The 21,576-nt window shown below is 42.6% G+C and overlaps 2 protein-coding genes across 3 annotated transcripts; one reads left to right on the top strand and one right to left on the bottom strand.

The window, feature by feature from the left end:
- Positions 1 to 2,386: 2,386 nt before the first annotated feature.
- LOC117552403 (transcription initiation factor TFIID subunit 4-like) lies at positions 2,387 to 5,087 on the bottom strand. Its single transcript, XM_034225774.1, has 2 exons — positions 3,831 to 5,087; positions 2,387 to 2,667 (listed from the first exon to the last, which is right to left on the bottom strand). Exons 1-2 carry the CDS (start codon positions 5,065 to 5,067, stop codon positions 2,387 to 2,389), a joined length of 1,518 nt encoding a protein of 505 aa, XP_034081665.1. The 5' UTR covers positions 5,068 to 5,087.
- A 1,185-nt stretch (positions 5,088 to 6,272) lies between these two features.
- Positions 6,273 to 19,856, top strand: LOC117552404 (protein LSM14 homolog A-like). 2 transcript variants are annotated; one of them, XM_034225776.1, is made up of 10 exons: positions 6,273 to 6,600; positions 7,581 to 7,744; positions 8,609 to 8,753; positions 10,215 to 10,406; positions 10,894 to 10,974; positions 11,468 to 11,644; positions 14,430 to 14,622; positions 14,715 to 14,741; positions 17,022 to 17,262; positions 18,045 to 19,856. In XM_034225776.1, exons 1-10 carry the CDS (start codon positions 6,477 to 6,479, stop codon positions 18,063 to 18,065), a joined length of 1,365 nt encoding a protein of 454 aa, XP_034081667.1. In that variant the 5' UTR covers positions 6,273 to 6,476; the 3' UTR covers positions 18,066 to 19,856. The 2 variants fall into 2 exon arrangements, with proteins under 2 accessions (XP_034081667.1, XP_034081666.1); XM_034225775.1 differs by having other exon boundaries at positions 18,042 to 19,856.
- Positions 19,857 to 21,576: the final 1,720 nt, after the last annotated feature.

The following is a 21,576-nucleotide window of genomic DNA, read 5'->3' as shown; positions in this document are numbered from 1 at the left end:
CGCTCTAACCACTGCGCCAACCGTCAAAATTATGTACTGAAGTCAATGGCGAAAGAAAGATTATTGTTCGATCCCGTTTGAATTGTGCCACGAATTACACATATGATGTTTGTCAATTTAAAAGATAATTTTGCAAAAAAAATTTTAAAAATAAATCAATGAACTATATCTCCCGCCTCGCACCACACAAGACGGCCGTCACGTTGAAACACTTCACTTCTTTCTTTCAGAATGAGGCGGAAAGTATTAAACGAGGTGAAAATCACTCCAAGTCTGGGCGCGTTGAGAGCTGTACACACACACAAGGGGAGTTAGTCGGTTCCTAAGAGCCAACATGCGGGACCGGGACTCCGGGATTTGTAGTCTTTCTAGTTGCGTATTTTTCATAGTCTTAGATTTCAACGGTTTTACGACAAACTGTGACTTTTTTGACATGGAAATTATTTTTTAAGATTGACAAACATCATATGTTAGACCCTCCAGAAAAACGCGGGCTAAAATCCTTGATTATGCGATTAAACATGCGGGGGTTTTATGTGATTTTATGCGGTGAAATTGCGGTTAGTTGCGAAATATGTGGAAAGTTGCGAAATATTTTTTTTTAAATATTGGGCTGTCTTATTTATTCTCTCTCACACACAACCTGCCACTAACGTTAAACCCCTTTACTATTCAATTAAACACATTCAATGTTTATTTATTGTAAAAGCAATTGGGCTATTTTAATCACACTCTCTCACAGACACACACTCACACCACACACACACACACACACACACACACACACACACACACACACACAAACACACACACACACACACACACACACACACACACACACACACACCACACAAACACACACCACACACACACACACACACACACACACACACTTCTCCGCCTCATTCTGTTTAATTTACTCATTCGTTTATCTGACCAGCTTCAATCTTGTAGGCTTCTCACCTCGTTTCTTGTAGCCCTCGAAAGGGTTTTGGAGGTCGATGCCTCGGTGAACGTGAGTTGTTTGGCTTTCTTGTCCGCAGCAGCAGAAAGCATGTTCGAATGTTTGAATGAATCAAAGTGGATCGTCACCGTCGATGTTCTCTTATGCTCCAACACAGTTGCACGGGGTGCAGAATAGTTTACCCCCACTTTCGTGCAAGACATCGGGGAACTGCTTTGTCTTTAGCAGAAATGTTCATCGGTAAATGAGATGGATTAGATGTGTTCATCTTGGTGTTTTCTCTCTCGTGTGAGCTCCACACGTTCACTCTACGGTGTTGTTTACCTTCTGTGATGCGCGAGCTGATGACGTTGCGTCATCATCATCATCACTACTTCACGTCAAGACGAGTTAACTTTTTTTTCCCTCAACTTTGTGTGGAAAAATGCGGGGATTATGCGGCCTTTTAAAAATTCTGCGATCGCAGAATCGCGTTTTTCTGGAGGGTCTAATGTGTAATTCGTGGCACAATTCGAACGGGATCTAAAGGTAATCTTTCTCTCCATTGACTTCAATACATAATTTTTCCGAAATAAGGTCCCATGGGTCGGAAGTAGATGGGCGGGACTTCGCCTCTCTATTGAAAAGTCTCATTGCTTAGGTCACCCATGCATCACTCTATTGGAAAAACAATGTCATTACTTTTTGAGGTTTCACAAGAAGTGTTGTAACATTCTATACCATCTGACAGGAGAGCATTGACAGTTCATCCAGCTCTTCCCGTATATTGTGTTCTTACTTGAGTCTATTAGTCATTGCATATCCCCTTATTTGGAGGAAACTGAACTGAGAAAATTAAGAAGTAATTCAGGAAAGAACAAAGATGTGTTCTTGCACACAAAAGAAAGGTTCAAATCTCTGCATAGTCATGTGCCCATGGAGAGTAAGACTTAAGACTCATACCTCAAGAATGGACTAAAAAAGACGAATATTTATTAAATCTGTTGCTGGTGGCGAGTAAAAAAGCTCTTACAAGGAAGTGGTTATCTCCAGCCCAACTTTAAAAACGCATGGATGGAAATTACAATGGACATTTACAGAGGATAAAATCATCTGTCAATCACAAACTGGAACTGTTTGTGTCACGATGGAGAAAGTGGACTGATTTCGTAAAACCTCATAGGCCAGATTTTATTTTTACAAACGTATGATTTGACTTTGAAGTCCTGATCACTTCATAATGTTCGTACTTTTTGCTGTACGAAAAGACATTTCGGACCGACGAACTTAAGATGTACAATTACTATGTCTTGAAAAAACACTGTAATTGTTTGCTGCCAAATGTCAATACAAAATATATTTTAAAAAATAGGAATGTTTCATAAGCAAAACCTATTGTGTGACGTACGTGTGCACAAACTAGTCATGAGTCTTGGTCAATTTTTAAATGATCTTAAACTTTTCCCCCTCAGTTCTTGTTGTCTTGCTGTAATGGTGGAGCATTGGGGTTGTGCTAATACAAGTGTATATGTTGCAGGTGTGTGTGTCCTGCAGTCTCACCTGGGGGGTGGTCACTCTGAAGGTGGGGGCTCCTGCTGTGGGGGTGGGGGGCCGTGGAGAGATGTTGTTCTGGGCCTGAGCTTGAGCCTGAGCCTGAGCCTGGGCCAACGCCTGCTGAGGAACCATCACCAGCTGACCCAGCTCCGTGCGCACCAGCACCATCCCTGCAGAGGAGGAGCGTCAGAGGACATGTTTACAGGGGAAATGCACGTTTAGTTCTCTCATTGAAACACATTTTAAAACAGTCAGTCCTCTTGGTGATTGCTTAAAAGAGGACATTTGGAGGTGTAGGAACTTAACCGCCTTTAAAGGTCCCCTATTATACCGTTTTTCATCAATATATTACAGGTCTCAGAAATACACAAAACATGTCTCTGAAGTGTTTGGCTCCAAACACCAAACAGATCATTGCAGCATTACCCATAATCCCCTCTGTTTCAGCCCTGTTTCCAAAGTGCTGATTCTCTGTCTGTTACTTTAGATGAAAATAAGGAGCCCCTCCCCACGCCCCTCTGAGAGAGGTTTGGTTACAAATAACTCAATGGTGCTCTAGGAGGAGATTCAGGTGATAAGGGGGGGGGGGGGTTACCTTGGATGGTGATTGGCTAATGGTTACACAAGACAAAACATCGTTATGACATCATAAAGTGGCCAAAATCTGATCAGCTCATTTTCAGGTTTTTATAGAAATGGATCAAAAAGAGAGAGAATCTTTGTTCCTGAAACTTTCAGAGTCTCTTTCCACAGAGGGGACACATGTTGATGTAGAAGAGACATGAAGAAGAGGGGACACATGTTGATGTAGAAGAGACATGAAGAAGAGGGGACACATGTTGATGTAGAAGAGACATGAAGAAGAGGGGACACATGTTGATGTAGAAGAGACGTGAAGAAGAGGGGACACATGTTGATGTAGAAGAGACATGAAGAAGAGGGGACACATGTTGATGTAGAAGAGCATGAAGAAGAGGGGACACATGTTGATGTGGAAGAGACATGAAGAAGAGGGGACACATGTTGATGTAGAAGAGACATGAAGAAGAGGGGACACATGTTGATGTAGAAGAGACATGAAGAAGAGGGGACACATGTTGATGTAGAAGAGACATGAGAAGAGGGGACACATGTTGATGTAGAAGAGGACATGAAGAAGAGGGGACACATGTTGATGTAGAAGAGACATGAAGAAGAGGGGACACATGTTGATGTAGAAGAGACATGAAGAAGAGGGGACACATGTTGATGTAGAAGAGACATGAACAAGTGGATTTTGCATAATAGGTGACCTTTAATACAGGTGTAAACAGCCCCTTGCTGCAAACCTTACCCTGAGGGATGGTGAACCCGGGGGGCAGCTGGATGGTGGTCTGCTGCTGAGGGGGTCTCACAATCAGCTGGGGGGCCACGATCCTCTGAGGGGCTGCGAGTCCAGGACGGGGGGGTGTAGACTGGGTTGGGGAGGGCGTTGTGGGTCTGATCATGCTCACAGTGGAGGTCACTGGTGGAGTCTGAGCACTCACACATGGAGACCCTGCTGTGGATGTAGCAGAGATCTGAGGCTGGGATACTGTTGTTGTTGCTGCGGTTGTAGCTGCTGCTGTAGTTATAGTAATTGTAGTTGGTGGTGGTGGTGTGACAACAGAGGAGTTTATTACAGAGTTAACAACACCACCAACAGGTTGACCTGACATTACAATTTTGGACTGACAATCGTCTGCTTTGGAAGTGTCTGTGAGTGTTTTGCTGTGGTTCCCCAGTGGAGCTGCTTCTGCTGATTCTGTGGATCCTACTGGGGCACCCTGCTGCACCAAGGCCGAAACACTGGTCCCATTTTGGGCTATGCTCGCCACAATGTGACTCGGGAGTCTCTGCAGAGCGATGGTGGGAGTCCCCCGGTCCAGAGCAATAGCTGACTGTCCTGCAGGGATGTTTGCATGAGACAGGGTGAAAGTAGAAGCATTAATAGAGGACGTCACCGCCAGAGGAGCAGAGTTTGGAGTAGTTGCATCCACAGGAGGGCTCAGGTTTTCCCCCGTGTTGCTGTTCCTCCTGGTCCCTACAGCGGCGCCGTTCAAACTCTTGATCCGAGCAGAAGCGTTTCTCCTCGGTGTGTTCACGCGTTTCCCCGGGCTCACCTTACTGGAGGCGGTGCTGATGCTGCCCGGCGTCGATGCCAAAGTTGACACACCAGAAGCGGTCAGTGTTGTGATGGATGCTCCGTGTGACTGCGACCCGCCACAGGCTGCAGAAGTGGCGGTAAGATCGGTGAAGGAAGCCGTGCATCCTGCAGGGGAAGATGTTACAGTTGTATCGTTGCAGTTTGCGTCCTGGTGCATCTCGGGTTTATTATACCGCCGTCCTTGTTGTTGTTGTGCCTGTGCTGGTAGCGTTTTCCCTAAGTGATGGTTCGCGGGGGCCACGGAGCCTCCGTTTTCCTCTGCTTTCCCTCCGGGGTTGCTTTGTCCGGAGAGCTGGGACTCCAAAGAGCCCACCAGGTCGCTCACAGCTTTCTCATCCACCTCTGAAAACAGCATATCTTCCAGGGGGTCGGAGGCGCCCGCCATCTCTGATCACAGATAGCTGTCTTTCTTTTTTCTACTACAGTACGCATGCGTGTTACTATGCATTGTGGGAATTAATCTGACGTCACCATAACAGGGGGGGCATCCTGGTATAATTTCCATGAACGGTATTTTATATAAAACATTGTTCATCGGTAGCTGTGTTAGGAATGAATACATGTTGGTTAAAAATGGGGGGGAAACGGGCAAAAATACACCAAGAAATGCCCCTAAAAACAGACATCGAGGGGCAAAATGTGCCCACAAGATAAATAAATAAACTATGATATCTCCAAATATGTCCCAGCTAGTATACTAAGCCTGGGTATTTTGTTATTTGTTATTTGATATTATATTTTATCAACCACTCAAGCATTCTGTCCAAATAGGGAGTCTTGTAATAAGACAGCAAACATTATTTGACCTACAAATTATAATCAATAGTAGGCAATGCTGTGGCTTTTCTATTTAACCATTCAGGAGGGTTTTTTTTCAACTTTATTGAACTATTATTCCAATACATCAGAAAAAGGTGCATACACATCAGTGTTCATTACATTAACTCAACAACTGAGGGCATTATGAACAGAAGCCAGAAGAGAAAAAACAAAAACAAAACACAAGTGGTCACTCAGGAATTAATTTGATTAGACATTTGTAAAATTGTTGGGCTTTTTTACTTTTGTACAATTTAATTAATTGTGTATATAATGTAATGTCATTAAGAAATCAATAAATACTGGGGAATGATTAATTCCCAATTCCTTTACACCTCCATGGGGGCTTTTCATATTCATAAGAAGAGATGGGTTGACTCCAAACATAATTTAAACATTTGTACCAAGAATTAAAACAATATAGTAGCACAATTAAAAACACTATGAATACAAATGCAATAAAAACAGGCAGTGTATTGAACACATATTTAATATGAAATATTAAACTGTATTTTCTTATGAATTATTTACGTCATTATTATCTCCATGATGTGATTTATTTGTTGTACAAAATATATGATGTTCACATGTGTTCTTACAAATTGGACGCCGATTTAGTTTTATTTTTAATTTTTAATTTTTAGGGGGAAATCATATTCATAAAAGGAATATATAATGTTAATATATGTTCTTTAAAAAAAAATAACACTGGAAGGAAGAGGAAGTGATTTTAGAGGAATATGACGCAGCCTATTTTTTTACCCAGCATCCTCAGCGGCGGTTGAAGGAAAATGAAATCGGCCATGTCGTGGTAGAGATCTGTCCTGCATCCAGCGAGGCTTAATCACGGCTTAATTAATCTTTTTCTCATGTAATGTAGACTTAGAACCACAGCTCTGATAATTACAACATCTAAACCTCTCGTTTGACAGAAAAAAATCCAGTCAAATATCGTGAAAAACCAGATATTCCAACATGAGCGGAGGAGGAACGCCGTACATTGGGAGCAAAATTAGCTTAATCTCCAAGGCCGGGATCCGCTATGAAGGAATTTTGTACACCATTGATACGGAGAACTCGACCGTAGCTCTTGCTAAAGGTAAGTTAGGTAACCCAAGAGGTGGACTACAGTATTTAAATGGGTTGTAAATCATTTATGAACGGGGTCAATTATGTAAAACGGGTATTGAATCCAGCGCAGTTAGCTATGCTAGTTTAGCTCTGTAGCTAAGTGGTTAGCATCACTTAGCTTAGCATTGTAGCTAACTGTTAGCTTACTTACCACTCAGCGTCCTTTGTTTACCTTGTGTTCTGGGCTAACGGTAAATATGTTGCCGTTATTACTGACGACCAAGTGGTATACCGTTTAATTTAAACTACATTTGTAACTGTAAAACATATGGTGTTTGGAGTCTAATCACGGGTTATAAGCTACGTTATATTTAAGTATTTATTCTGAACGTTTGTGAAGTGAACTCAGACGTAAAACATAGACATTAAACAAATTATACGTAATTTCTTAAGCTGGTAAAGTAGTAGCGGCTTCCTCAAAAGCCACTTAGGTGCGACTATAACTACTTTGTATTAGTGGATGCATATTCGATCACTAAACTAATAATATGGACAATAAAGTTATAGGATAACTCAGGCTATAGGCTAATTTAACTTGCAGATATTTGTTCCTTGAAGAGATGAAATGGCTATAATTTATTTTGAACAATAACATTGTGCATAATAAGTGCCACTCATATATTTTTTACATACAGTTTCAATCTAAAATAAAAGCCGAATTAAGAAATATTAAACTTGAGTCATTTGAATTAGGGCTGCAACTTTTTTCAATACATATCTGAATGTTCTAAAATGATACATTTGTCAGTCAAAAACTCAAAGATATTTACTTTAATTGGATATAAAACCGAGAAAAGCAGGACATTTTCATATTGGTGCGACTGAAAACATTTGTTGTCGAGAATGCATGAAAAACACAAAGTGGCCTTCTAGTAAGCAGTTGTGTGTGCACCTGTTAGGTCTACGTGTTGTCTCTGATGTGAATCGTCCTGTGTGTTTTCCCAACAGTGCGCTCTTTTGGCACTGAGGACCGGCCCACTGACAGGCCTATTCCTCCTCGAGATGAAGTGTTTGAGTACATCATCTTCAGAGGGAGTGACATAAAGGACCTGACAGTCTGTGAGCCGCCCAAAGCCACTAGCTCCCTGCCTCAGGACCCTGCTATAGTTCAAGTAAGTTCATCTGCATCCCTGTACATTAAACATATTCTGTATATTTGATTAAAAAGTCACAGTGAATCTTCGGACATTTTAAGGTCATTTAATTTGCGTTTCATGCGGTGTGCACACTGGCTTACGGTCACAACTTACTGGACATCCATTGCTACTGTTTTTAGTAGCAAAGCTCTACTCACTATGACAACTAAAAATGTGTTTGGTACGTTTTTTTATTTTTCAGAAACATTGCTGTGAAAAGCATTATGCAGCAAAACAAGCCATACTCTCGTCCACAACGTTTTATTTCCCCCTGTAACGCACCCAGACTGTCACAGTGGGAAAGGCACAGGTGTATCTGATAACATTTAATTATGCCTCTGCTCCTGTCATGAGTCTCAGTACACCAGGGTTCTGAACTGGCTCACCTGAATATAATGCTGCCTGCACTGACTAATGTTATTGATGACACCTGTGCTTCTAATGCCAGGACAAATCAATATAAGCGGAATAAGTTAAGAACATAACAGTCACATTGTAGCTCATAAGTTGCACTGTAAGGTGTAGAGTGACTTTGCGCATGGATATTTGCACCTACAACAGAGTTCCAAAACTAAACTGATATTATGTTGATACAAACATTTTATTGACACTGAGGATTTAAACCCTTCCCTGTTCTTAGTTGGCTTTTTGCTGAGACCTGAGTAGCAGTGTAATATGGGTCAAATAAAACACCACCTCATAGTCAAAACCTTTGCAGCCTTTACTTCTGTACTTAGTATTTCTAATGGTTTCAATAATCATAAACGTATTTGCTTGTTGTCTCAAACAAGCTTTTTATTTTCATTTTTTTTTTAATTCAATGTGTATTTATTTTTCTAGTCGTCGCTTGGGTCCGCCAATGTTGCCCCGCCGCCCTCCTTCCAGGCCCCGGGGCCCTACGCTCCGCTCAGCAAGGCCCCTCCTGCCCCCTACAGCCAGTTTGGAGTCACCCCCCTGGCATCTCAGCCGTTTGGATCTGCTGGAGGTAAGGAGTCGATCTTATTCAAAATAACTGTCTATTATCTTCCTGGATTCACAGGATGCGCCAGAAACTGTGAAAATGGTTCCCACGTGCAGTGTGCGGAAAGGTACACGTCCCACCGCCCGGGACGTGTTATTTACAATATCGGACAAGTAGATCTTTCAATTGACTTGTCCGGTGGACAAGTGACATTTTTCGCCCTGATTTATTGACAAATTATTGATATATTCTGTTTACAAAAGGCAGAACTCATTCGCAAATTGTACGTGTCCGCCATTGTTCGTTTAGAAATGTTAGTTTCGGTTTTGCTTGTTGATTCCTAAGGAAATGCATCTCGCCGCTTTCTGTACAGTTAGACGGGGCGGGGCGGGAAGTGTAGCGCAGTGGCAGGGTTGGGAAGCAAAACTCGGTTCCGAGTAGGAACAAATAACAATTGTCCGGTACCGGGATTAATAAGAGTTGTGAGGACAGGAGGCGAGGCCGAGCCCCGCGGACTGCAGCTCTCTCATATGCTCCGTATCAGCTGATCGCTGTGTTGTTAATATTGACCGCCATTTCCTTTATGAAGTGAAGCAGCCTCCCTGTCTGTGTCCTCGCGCTGTCCTCACATCCCGGACCCCCAGACTCGGAGGAGCACAGGGATGTCAGTATTGTTTATGAAGCAGGGTATAGAAAGTACATTATTGAAATGAAAATACTATTTATTTACTTTTACAAACAGTGAGCAGCTGCAGCATGTGTATTGCAGGACATGTGTGGTTGGACTCTGTCTCACAGGCAGGTTGCAGTGTAACATCAGAGGAGACTGGGCCAATTGTACATTCTCAAACTGCACCATTTAGAACTAACTAAACAATGCAGAGATTATTTTTATATAATTGTATTCAATAACCGTAAGAAATTCAACAGTATGAAGTGATTTGTAAATAGGAATACAGATTTGACTTAATGTTTTCATAAATATATTTTTCTCCCAGTTTATCATGGGACTTATTTTGACCCTCTCAAAGAACCGGAATCGAGAACCGAAAATAACCGGAACCGAAAAGCAGAACCGGAATCGTTAAAATCCAAACGATACCCAACCCTTTGTGTGATGCAGTAAAATCTTACCGCTCACTTACGTTAACGGTGTCGTAAAAACCGTGGGAAAATGTTTAAATACAATGACGAAGAAGAAGATTCCAGTGGCCCCAATTTGTGTCCATTCTGGACAAGTGAAAAATGTATGCGGACAAGTAAATTGCCAAACTCACTTGTCCATGGACAAGTACTCTCTAAAAACTTTTTCTCACACTGACGTGATAACATTACCTATTTTTGGGGGCAATTGCCTAATTTAAGTGACAGGCCGACACAAGTTATTTATTTTATCAATAAATGAAAGGTAATATTTGTCTGGAATGTTTGAGAGAAATCTAAATACCCAAATCTAAACGTTTGTACTTAATTTGTTTCCCGCAGGACGCGCCAGTCCCGAACTGGACTCGTTGAAAAAACGTCCCATCCTGGAGCAGGCAGTGCAGCCCCCCCCCTCTTCTGCTCCCGCCCCCCCTGCTCCTGTGGGTCAGAGGCCTCAGCCCATTGCGGCCCCCCGACCCACCAGCAGCAGCGCAGGCATCCAGAAGCCCCCCGACCTCCTGGAGCAGAGACGCGGTAAGGACACCCGCTCGACGTCTCTGCTTCATTCCATCAAAGATTCAAGTCTGCTCAGTTTATGCAATGGCGATGTTATGTTTGCGAACGATCCGATCCTTTTGAACGGCTCTTTGATACGAACGAAGGGAACCGAGTCGTACCAAAGAGCCGTTCTTTTTATCGTTGCCTTCACGGGAACTTGCTTTCCTGAATGCAAAGTTGCCGTAGATGACGGCATAACGCGAGCTGTAGTTTGGCTGAGAGACGTAGCAAGGTATACATTTAGCTGTGAGTAAAAGTAGGTTTCTGGCAATACAGTCGATCATTATCCTGGTGATAGCAGATAAACCTATTAACCCCGCCCCCTTAAAAAAAAAACACTCTTTTGAACGGCTCTCAGGAAGAAGCGGAGCCATAAGATCATCACCATTATGCAGTGTTTGGCGTAGTGTTAATATATACCTCGGTAAATCATTTCCTCATCACGTTTTCTTTGTCTGCTCAGCTCCTGAGGTTCAGACGGTGTCTCAGCCTGAGCATGAACACGGTGCGATGGAGAACCGAGACCCCAACAAGCGCTACAATGGTGAGTAGAGCTACAACTTGAATGAATTTAATGCAACATTGATTCCCTCTGAAAATGGTGATTCTTCACATGTTTAATGTTTACTTATCTATCTTATTAGTATTATTTCTCCATTCCATCACCTCATGTCTGCAGAGCATTTAAAACATGTTTATTAAATGTATTTCTGCTTCTGTCTTCTAACACATTGGATGGATTAATGAGATTAAAGAGCTGGCAATCAGCTTAAACTGTTTTTGGAAGTTTAAAGGGGAAGAAACCTGTCCTCTGCATAGGTCTAGACTTCAGCCAGTCACTGACGGCAGAAGAGGGACATTTTGATGACCTTACTTGTTGTTTTTTAATTACCATTTGGGGATAATGTATTGAAATGACAGCATTTCCTACACTGCCTCTTTTGTAATAAACCCTGTTCTGTTGGATGAAGCTTAACCATGTCCCGATGTCTGTGACTGCACAGTTGGGTTTATTGGATGTATTTGTGGTTCCTCAGCTGGTCTGCAGTCTAACCGCCGTGGGCGCGGCAGAGGGAACCGCAGCAGAGGCCGAGTGAACGTACGTCGGGACGGTGCCATGAAGTTTGAAGAAGACTTCGACTTTGAGACCGCCAACGCTCAGTTCAACAAGGATGAGATCGACAAAGAGCTGCAGAACAAACTCAAACTGAAAGGTACGGCTGCAACGCACCTGAGTACTGCCAGGGTAAAGACAGAAAGCTGACTACAGGGTTCTTACGGTCATTCAAAACCTGGAAAAGTCATGGAAATTCAAAAGGCTAATTCCAGGCCCTGGAAAAGTTATGGGAAACAATAGTTTTCCCAAAGTTTTGGAAAAGTCATGGAAATGTAACTAAAGTTACATCAAATATAATTTATATTTGATCTAATCGCTGAAATAGTAATACTGTAATGATAATAAATACTGTATAGTAATGAAACGTAAAATGGCATTTAACTGACGAGGTGTTTTGCTGGTGAGAGATTTGAGTTGCTTTAGCGCAGGGGTGGGGAACCTCCGGCCCCCGGGCCGTATACGGCCCGCGAGACCATTTGGTACGGCCCTCGAGGTAATTTATAAACACACGCAAAAAATGAAAGAAATCTAGACCGCAAAAAAATTAAACAAGCGAGTGCCTGTTTTTCCTGGCCAAGGTCAGGGTCCTTGAACACAACACGAGCCTAACGTGTCATCACGTGGTATGTCTCGTCTGACAGGTGTGTAGTGCTGACGGAGAGCACCAGAACACCGCTCCGGCACTTCCACAAATTGCAGTACCCATAAGGAGCCGTACACATGCCGCCGTTTTTGCGTGTCTGTGTCTTTAGTTGAAAGCCCAGTGGCGATCTGCTCATCTGTCATTCTGATCATACAGTCAATAGCTTTGTTGTTATTAGCATCTGGTTAGGTCCCCCCCCCCCCCCCCCCACTTAAATCATGTTCACATGGATAGGAAACTAAATACATGTGCACACATCTTGTGTCCATATCTTTCTGTTTGGTGATCATGCCACACCGTGCACGTGCATGCGTCATCATGGTGAGATATCTGGATTGAGAGGTTGCTTTTTCTTTGCACAGCATGAAAGAAAGGCCGAATGAATGGGCTGTGATTTTAGTATTTTTAAGCAGAGGTCAATAATTTGTACGGCCCTCGGAGGATGTTGAAAAAATTGAAATGGCCCTTGAGAGGAAAAAAGGTTCCCCACCCCTGCTGTAGCGTGTGGAAGCTAGTAAGCCAACTATTGGATTTGTTTTAGAGAGGCACGACATGTTTCAGATGCAGACCTTATTTTCCTGTTCCATGTTCAAATAAACCATTTTCAGTGGAACGCTGAGAAAGAGTCATGTTTTTGGTCCTGGAAAATTAGGTACAGGTCCTTGAAAATCATTGGTGAAAAAGTGTATGAACCCTGTGACTAAAGCATACAAGTCAAACATTAAAATAAACGTCTTCAGCTTTTACATCATCTCAAGATGTACCCTGAATCAGAGTCCTGCACGGGTCTGATTTTCAAGACCCGCACCCGCGACGTGCAATACCGAACCCGCACATATTGACAATTAGTTCCGCAACCCGACCCGTCGGCACAAGATCTGCAACCGACCCGAACCTGCATATATATATATATATATATGAGCAATTATTAACACACGCAGTTGCATATTTGTCTCAAAAAGCGTGGGATGTTGGGTTCTTTCCTCCATCGAGGAACCAGAAGCCTCCCAGACGTTGGATTTCGCTCTTGAGGAAGTGTTATTGAAAATGCTGTATTCTCCGCTAGAGAGCTTCACCTCAGCCATTTTGGAATGTGGCGCGCTCAGCAGCAGATTGATGCGCTGCAGAGGTTATGATTATGCGCGGTCCCGCGGGGGAGAGGTCTGAGGATTTAAACATGAAACTAAATTATTATTATTTTAATATATTTATTATGCAACACCCAGGACCCGACCCGCATCATCTTTGTTTTACCCAGAACCGAACCCGCGGGTACCCGACCCGATGCAGGACTCTGCCCTGAATAACACTTAACTCTTTTGGTCTAAAGGCCGCGACACACCAACCTGAGACCAAAGACGCGTACCGAAGGCGTCCCGACTTTTACGTCCGCTGCGTCGGCTACGCCGCTCGCCTACGAACACACCGCAAAGACTTCAGTTGACGAGTGGCAATAACTGTCCTTACCAGCAGGCAGCGGCAGTGTGTGTTCGTCATTCAAAAGAGGCAACAACCGGACAGACTATACACCGAGAGAAGAAGAACAGGCAGCGTGATATAAACAAACAACAAATAGCGTCTGGGTTCCATTTTCACTCTCTCTCGTCGATCGAAAACATGTAAACATAAAAAAGAAACTCTTGCGTCCAGGTGAGATGAAAATGAAAAAGATTAGCCGTCTGTGTGTGCCTTCTTAATCGTTTGTTTGGGTCCCTCACTTCCGCTTCGCTTCTCATGCACTGACTCGCTAAGCTGAACAGCCAATCAGAGTGATTTCTTTGGCCGACTTTCTTTGGCCTCCCGCGGCCGACTCAACATGTTGAATGAAAATGTGCCGTAAAGCAACGACGGTGCGGGACACACCAACCTGAGTAGGGCGCCGCGAATGCCCGACTGCCTCTGACGGCCTCTGACTCCCAAAATCGGGAAGGTGTGTCAGGGCCTTTAAAACACAGATTCACTGATCGAGACAACATGCATCACTCCAAATGTTTGAGGGAATAACACAAGAAACATGGCATTTATGAATATGTGCTTAACCTAAGATGATAACCTCTTAGCAACCAGAAGTACATCTACAGTACAAATACATGTTTAGATGTAAAACCGTGATATACTTTAAGGTTTGAGATGTTTTATGTAAGTGCTTATAGCAATACATCTCCCAGCATCTGGTCACCTAATAGTCAGTTTCTTTAGTCGTCTTTGAAGGCGTTTCTAACGAACTCTTCTCCAACAGATGACAAGATTGAGAAGTCTCTGAATGGAGAGGAAGCTGCAGAGTCAGCAGAACATCCGGCCAGCGAGGGCACCACCGCCGCCAGCACCACAACCACCACCACCACCACCAACGAAGATGACGAGGCTACGTCCAACACTTACTACGACAAGACCAAGTCCTTCTTCGATAACCTGGGTGCTGACGATTTAAGGTACCTCAACATGTCCTCACACACTAACACCTTTTATCCAGAAAAGTCTGTCTGTTGTTCTGATGAAGTATCTTTGTTTCTCTCTCTTTCAGTAAAGGGGGCGATCGAGGCTTCTCAAGGTGAGTCACATGGTTTCATAGAGACAAAATAAAACGTATTATTTTCCTCCTCTTGGAGAAATTCAGCTTAGCCGCGTTCACATCGCAGTACTTTTCCCACTTTAGTTCCGATATAGCTCCGAAATGTCGCGTTCACACCAAAAGAGCCGGAACTAAAAATTAGTTCATCAGAACCTTTTTTACCCCCTGCTAGAGAGCAGGGACTTTCGTCGAGAAAAAGGTTCCTATGTCTGATTGGCTGGGTGGATTGCAAACCACGCCCCGTAAAACTCCAAAAACGTTTTGTGAAGCCGGTATTTTATTATCCTCCCATTAGCCCAGCGCACAAACGCAGAGAGACTGACTTATGGCAACACAAAAGAAAACGGCGTTCTGGCGATTTACTCGGAAAGCTTCAGTAGAGGCTGCTGGGAGTCCCAGCAGCTTCTACTGAAGCCAGTGCCCAACTCCGGGGACTTCCGTCCGGGGACTTCGGGCAGCAGTATACGCCGTGAAGTGGTTTGCGGCCTGCCAGTAAACCCAAAGCAGAAGAAGAAGAAGTGACGTCAGCGGCTTCATTTGCCTAATCCACCCCCAGGGACGGCCCAAACCGCACACTACCCCCTACACACTACCCCTACACAATACCCCTCCGTTCGCGCGGAGGGTCCGCCACATTAAGTGCTGTTCCAAACCAAGGAGTGTGGAGGGGGAGTGGGCTATCAAGCCCTCAAACAGCGAGTCTGCAGCGGTGCTGACTTGAGACCGGTCTCAACGCTGTGTGTCAGTCAGGAAACGCGCTGTTAGCAAGTAGTTCCAGCAAACATCCGCTGATAAACTGCGATGTTAACAACCTCATGATAACCTCATATGTTTTTAACTTAGGATCATACCTGTGTTTAGTCTAGAAAAAGGTAAATGTGTGCATTTTATTATAAAGTTGTGTATATTTACAGACCGTTGCAAAAACTAAGAAGCTTATAAACATCAGGTTTAAAACTAAAAGAGCTTTGAAACACAATGAAAGATGTTTGGAGTTGTATTTGAGTTATTCATTTAAACTTTTTGTCTAAGAGATGCTGATTTGAAACCGTTGTTACATACAGTTACGGCATTTCCTGTTTCTGCCAGAGAGAGGGGAGGCCGTCCCAAAGCTTGCTGCTGTATTTACTCCCTCCGTCTGACAGGAGGAGCCTCGTGTGTCACTCCACGGAGGGGGAGTGTGTAGGGCGTGGTTTGGGATTGGGCCTCCCTCAGGGACTTATTCCGGTGTGAACGCGATCTGTACTTAGTTCATGAGAACTAAAGAGTTCTCATGAACTAAAGAGGGAAAGGTACAGCGGTGTGAACGCGCCTCTTGTTTACTGCATTTCATCTTGAGTTCTCATAAGATAAGACTTTATTTATCCTGAAAGAAATTGTTACAAAATAGAATAACACAGCAGCATAATAACAGAACTGGACACTAATGGCGCGTTTCCATTACAGTCTAGTAGTTGGGGAAGTAACTATAGTAACGCAGTGTAGGCGGAGCCGTGACGTCATCTGCCGTAAAGAGAGCAATTAAATATCTACAGGAAACAGACGGTCACATAATTAAGTAAACATTAGTCAAAATGGCCACTTAAGTTGTATGTGTTTGAGGTATGTGTTGTCCTCTAACTGAGTCACATAGTTTCATAGAGACACAAATAAAACGTACTTTAATCATCGTCTTTGATAAATTCAGTTTAGTTCAGTGACATTTCATCTGACCTCTGTGGCAACCCATCGTGTAAAAATGGCCGCTTTAATGTCCTATAAACCTATATACACACAATCAACAGACACATTTATACATATGCACACATTAAGACATAAATAAAGCACAACAATCAATATGAACAAAATAACAGTCACTTCGATATCTTTGGGAAATATACATTAGTGCAAGAGTGTCCATAGCAGCGTGGAAAGTGTCTGGTGCTGGATTTGAGATACGCTGCTATGGATAGTACAAGATGCACATGCATGTTAACATGGCTTTGTAATGATATACTCATGGCAAAGTTAAGAGTTTGGTGTGTCCCCCAGGAACCACCCTAACCTGGCAAAAGCCCCAATCTGTTTTCATTCTAACATTATTTAACCAAAATCAGTTTAAAGTGAGAACGTTTTAACAAATACTTCACACATCACGTGTACAGAAAGCCATTTGTTTTTTGTATAGTGTCAGAGTGTGTGTTAAAGCCCCCCCTTGCACGTGTTTGAGTTATGTTTTGTCCCGTTAACTTGACTCGGATCTATTTTTCTGCGTTTCAGCCAGCGGAGGAATACCTGGGCGGAGGAGCGGCGGATGAACTCTGAGACGTTCGGCATCCCTCTGAGACACAACCGAGGACGAGGAGGTTTCCGCGGGCGAGGCTTCATGGGGCCCCGCGGCGGCAGAGGGCGGCCCCTCAGCCGAGGCTCCTTCGCGCCCCCGAGAGGACCCCCCCCGGGCTTCAGAGGCGCGTTCAGGGGCGGCAGAGGAGGCCGGGATTTCTCTGACTTCGAATACAGGGTAGGGAAACGAGCTTAGACATTTATTTATTTTGTATTAGTCCATTTATTGAGCATGTTAGAAACAAAACAAACTATAATTATAACATCAGAATACCTTTACTCGGGACATTGAGGTTGTTACAGCAGAAACAGCAGTGGGGTGTGTGACGTTGAGTTTAGAATTGAGCCGTCCCTTATAGATACTATCTCTTTACGTATGCACACACACACACCATTTTGAATTGCGCCGTCCCTTATCCTATCTCTTTACCGTCTCCCTGCCGACAGGGACACCCCTCCTGGCACGGTCCTTGGAAGATTCGGCGGTGTTTTTTAAATTTTCGTCACAGGAACGCGCTTTGCTGGCGGCGAAAAGAATCCCACCAGACTCCTTTGCCCCTCCAACAGAGCGATGTCCTTTTTCCTTTTCGTCATTTCAAACGTTAAAAACTCGATCTTCTCTCAAATTATTAATATTTTTGGACGCTCGAGTTCAGGGCGTCCCGAGCTGAATAAGGGCGTCAAATGACGGCAAGACGCCCCCCTGGCGAAAACGCTGGCAACAACATTACAATCATGTAACAAAAGGCCAGCAATCCAAAATGAAACAAAAGGCTAGGGATATGGCTATTGTTCCAGTCACATGTCTTTGTTTGGAGTTTTGTATCGAGTCCATTTTCCCCACTTTCTGCCGAGTTGTGTTTCTGTGCAATCTCAATTCATAAATAAATGTATTTTAAGTTAAAAAAGGAGATAATGTGTGGATTTTCTAACCTTTTAATTGTTTTTCTCCACCAGAAGGACAACAAAGTGGCTGCGTAGGACCACACCCCATTTGAAAAAGTGTATCCCTTCATCATGATTCTGTTGAAAAATATTCTTTGGTCTCAACATTTGACGGAGAGAATGAAGACATCCAGTCAGCCACCAGCAGCGAGGTGGACTGCGTTACATCGGGGGGGGGGGGGGGTGAGAGTGCAGCTCCCTGTTCTCCACTTTGAGAATTAGGCTTATCTTTTTGTTTTTATTATTTTCAGCCCAGACGTATTGTTTTGAAAGCAGCAGCCGGACGACAGCGTGTGAAGACCTTGCTTTGAGTCTGTTTCTGCACCGATGGGCGTTTCTTACAGACGATCGCGAGTCATGTGATTGATAGCTTTATTATTTTTACTTAATTTTCCCATCTTGTCGTGTACGTTGGCACCAAAATTCACTGCATTGCCTGTCGCACCGCGGTTTCTTTCTGCCCCGACTTACTTCGTTCGGTCGCCATGAATTCAGTATTTTTTTTTTTTTTTTAAACATCCATTATTTCGAAGTGAAATCAAAGCCAACTTAAAAATAAATAAAAAAATCTGAAGTGAATATTGTGATGAATGTATGTCTGAGGCTCATATTCTACCCCGACAAATTGTGGCTCGCCCTCCAGACTCTCTCGTTGTTTTATTTTAGAAATGTTCCTTCAGTATTTAGCGTTGCGTAGATCATACTGTGACCCCTCGACCCTCCAGGTGAATAATGTCTGCTTCATGTTAACGGTGGCCCCCTTAATGCAAGCAATCGGTAGGATCAATGGGGTCTAGCTTTAGTAAGCATTCGTAGTCTTTTTTCTTTTGACCGGATCTGTCTTTTTTTTATATGTATAGTTGACGAAACAAAGCATTCCCATGATTTGTGTCTGTGAAAAGAGGAACATCCGATACTATAAATGCCTTTAGAAGTTCTTAGGAGACAGAAATAATTGCGTTAATTCAGATTTAAACCTGCAGAAAGACCTTACAACGAGTCAGATTTGGGAAGAAATGCTCCGCTACGTTGCCAAATAAAGCATTTAATTGAGAGATGATCATTATTAGACGAAACGTATCGAGCCATCTCTTAAGGCATGTCCCCTTTTTCTGTTATCGGCTTCCTTTGAATTCTCTTTAGAGTCGTGTCACCTGCTGTTATTTCTCTGCAAAATGGATCATTTACTAAAAATGGGAAACCTTGTCTGTGATTTGAACGATGTCTCGAAAACGTATCTGTTCTGCCCTTCTTTGGTTTTGTTTGTAGCTCCTCTTGTTGCATTGTTGTCAATGGCATTGTTCTCTGGAGTGATTTCTGTTTTTTACACACTTGTGAACAAAGGGACGTGACCTGGATGTGGGTGCCAGTCGATTGGGAGGGGGAGGGGGGGGGGGGATATAATAATAATATTTCTGGCTCTGATTCGTTAGTACTTAGGGAGTGCCTTCACGGTGGTGGATTTTTACAGCTCTCCCTTTAACTTAAAAGTCAACAAACGTATTGATAGCACTACAAGGCGAGGCTAGATCCTTCTCAGTAGCTGTGGTTTGAAACTAAACGGCCTGTTTGAAAATATTAAACTGTGCTTTTTGACTGGATATATATTCCTGCTGATCACTGCATGACGGCCGTAGAAACCATCACTTCACACGGGGCTTTCGCAATAACCAGCAAGATTGAATTTGAGATAGAAAAAGTATTAAAAACTGACATGTTTTCATATGTTTGTTACTCCTTCCAGTCACTGGAATTGTGAACCAGGAATTGTTTTCATGAGAATATCAGCAAATTCAGTTTTTACGTAAAATAAAGAGTTGTACAATATTCATGTCTCTGGTGTTTTTATTGTAATGTTCCTTATCTGTCAACAGAACCACTACTTGTGCACTTTGTGTTATTCCAAGTTTTCCTTTCAAATAAAACCCAATAAGTGGGATAATGTACTTGTACACATATTATCCCGCTTATACATGACATTGCATTTAGCTGACGCTTTTGTCCAAAGCGACTTACAATAAGTACATTCGACCAGGAAGACACAACCTTGAAGAAAACAGAATCATAAAGTACATCAGGTTTCATAGAGCCAAACATTTCAAGTGCTACTCAACTGGCTTTAGGTAAGCCAGTCCTTTATTAGTATAAAAGTGCTTCGTTAATAATTCTAACGCTCGAAGTGGAGCCACATTCTCAACAAAGTAACGACATGACTCCCAATATTAATTTAAATGCTTTTATGGATTTAAAAAATAGTTGTATTGATTTAAATTGACATGCATCCGCTAAGAAAAAATAGTCCGTTGTTACACGTAGCAACCATAGGGTAGCAACGGTAGGAAGGCGGAGCTTTTTGATTACAGATTTGAAAACATCGTTGGTTGCTTTAAAAGTAGCACAATTCATGATGTCAAACCTTGGGAAGTATCTAGATATCCCTGCCCTAATGCCAAAGTAACTGCACACTGAATATGTGTCGCCGTTTGATGTCTATGTCTGGACCGCTGCGTAAAAAGGAGGGTTTCTGCCCCGTTACTTCTCCGCTGTTTTCTTGTTCCAGTTCGAAAAGCAAACTGTAAACAGTTCAATCGACCGGACTTCTTTCTGCAGATGTGAGCGTCCTTAACAACGGTCAATAAATCCTTGACAGCGGTCTGTCTGTTCTGGATTAACAACGTGTCACGTGTTCTGAATTGACCAATCAGAATCGAGTATTCAACTAAGCCATGTAATACTTATAGTTTCATCAAAGTTATACATTTTGCCTCACAAGTAATGTAAGAAAATATAGGTTTAAATTATTTGAATGGAAGAAAAGACCAACGACATATTATAGTTCTTCAAAAAGAACGAGAATTGTACATCATATTATATTCTATTCGTTTTTGGGATCAATTACATCCAGGGCCTTTTGGAAACAAAGTAGGCTACTTTGCAAATATAATTCCTGTTTATTATTATTATCAACGGTTACTTTTTTATACAGTGAGGTAAATGGTAAATGTGCATGTATGTCGTTCAGTATGCGTTTACAGGTGAATTTTGCATTTCCTGCCAAATACTAGCCTCAAAAAGATAAAAACATAATTAATGCAAATAAACTACTTCTACTAATAATAATAATCATAATCAATTCAATAATAAAAATACTATATTGTTTTATTATAATATAGTTGTAATATAGTCAAGACAAAACATGCTTATGACATGCTCAAAAACTGATATTTCTTAAATCTGTATTCTAGTTCCCTCTGTCAGCAATGTACCAACAACTACACACACATTTATATCAGTGTTTCTCTGTGTTGTGGTTGACATGATGATGACTGTTAGGAGTTAAGGGGAGAGGCTGAGCATCACCATGAAATGTGCAAATTGACATAAAAATGAATAAAAGGGGAACAAATGCTCCATGTTTTTTAGGCTGTAAACTTTAACTGTTATGTAAGCCAAGTAGACAGACAGTATCACTCTTCCTCCTGTATATTAGCAGATAAAAGGCATCACATAATGAATGAATGGTACATAAAGAATACTGGAAATAACT

The sequence above is a fragment of the Gymnodraco acuticeps genome, unplaced genomic scaffold, assembly GCF_902827175.1.
Source record: "Gymnodraco acuticeps unplaced genomic scaffold, fGymAcu1.1, whole genome shotgun sequence".
NCBI lineage: Eukaryota > Metazoa > Chordata > Actinopteri > Perciformes > Bathydraconidae > Gymnodraco > Gymnodraco acuticeps.
This window is presented reverse-complemented; position numbering and strand designations above follow the sequence as displayed.

Bases quoted from the DNA above. Each gene is read 5' to 3' on its own strand.
- LOC117552403 (XM_034225774.1), bottom strand. From the start codon at position 5,067: ATGGCGGGCGCCTCCGACCCCCTGGAAGATATGCTGTTTTCAGAGGTG. The intron at 2,668-3,830 runs GTAAGGTTTGCA...CCTCCTCTGCAG, and splicing joins CGGGTTCACCATCCCTCAGG to GGATGGTGCTGGTGCGCACG.
- LOC117552404 (XM_034225775.1), top strand. From the start codon at position 6,477: ATGAGCGGAGGAGGAACGCCGTACATTGGGAGCAAAATTAGCTTAATC. The intron at 8,754-10,214 runs GTAAGGAGTCGA...TGTTTCCCGCAG, and splicing joins GCCGTTTGGATCTGCTGGAG to GACGCGCCAGTCCCGAACTG. The intron at 17,263-18,041 runs GTAGGGAAACGA...TTTCTCCACCAG, and splicing joins TCTCTGACTTCGAATACAGG to AAGGACAACAAAGTGGCTGC.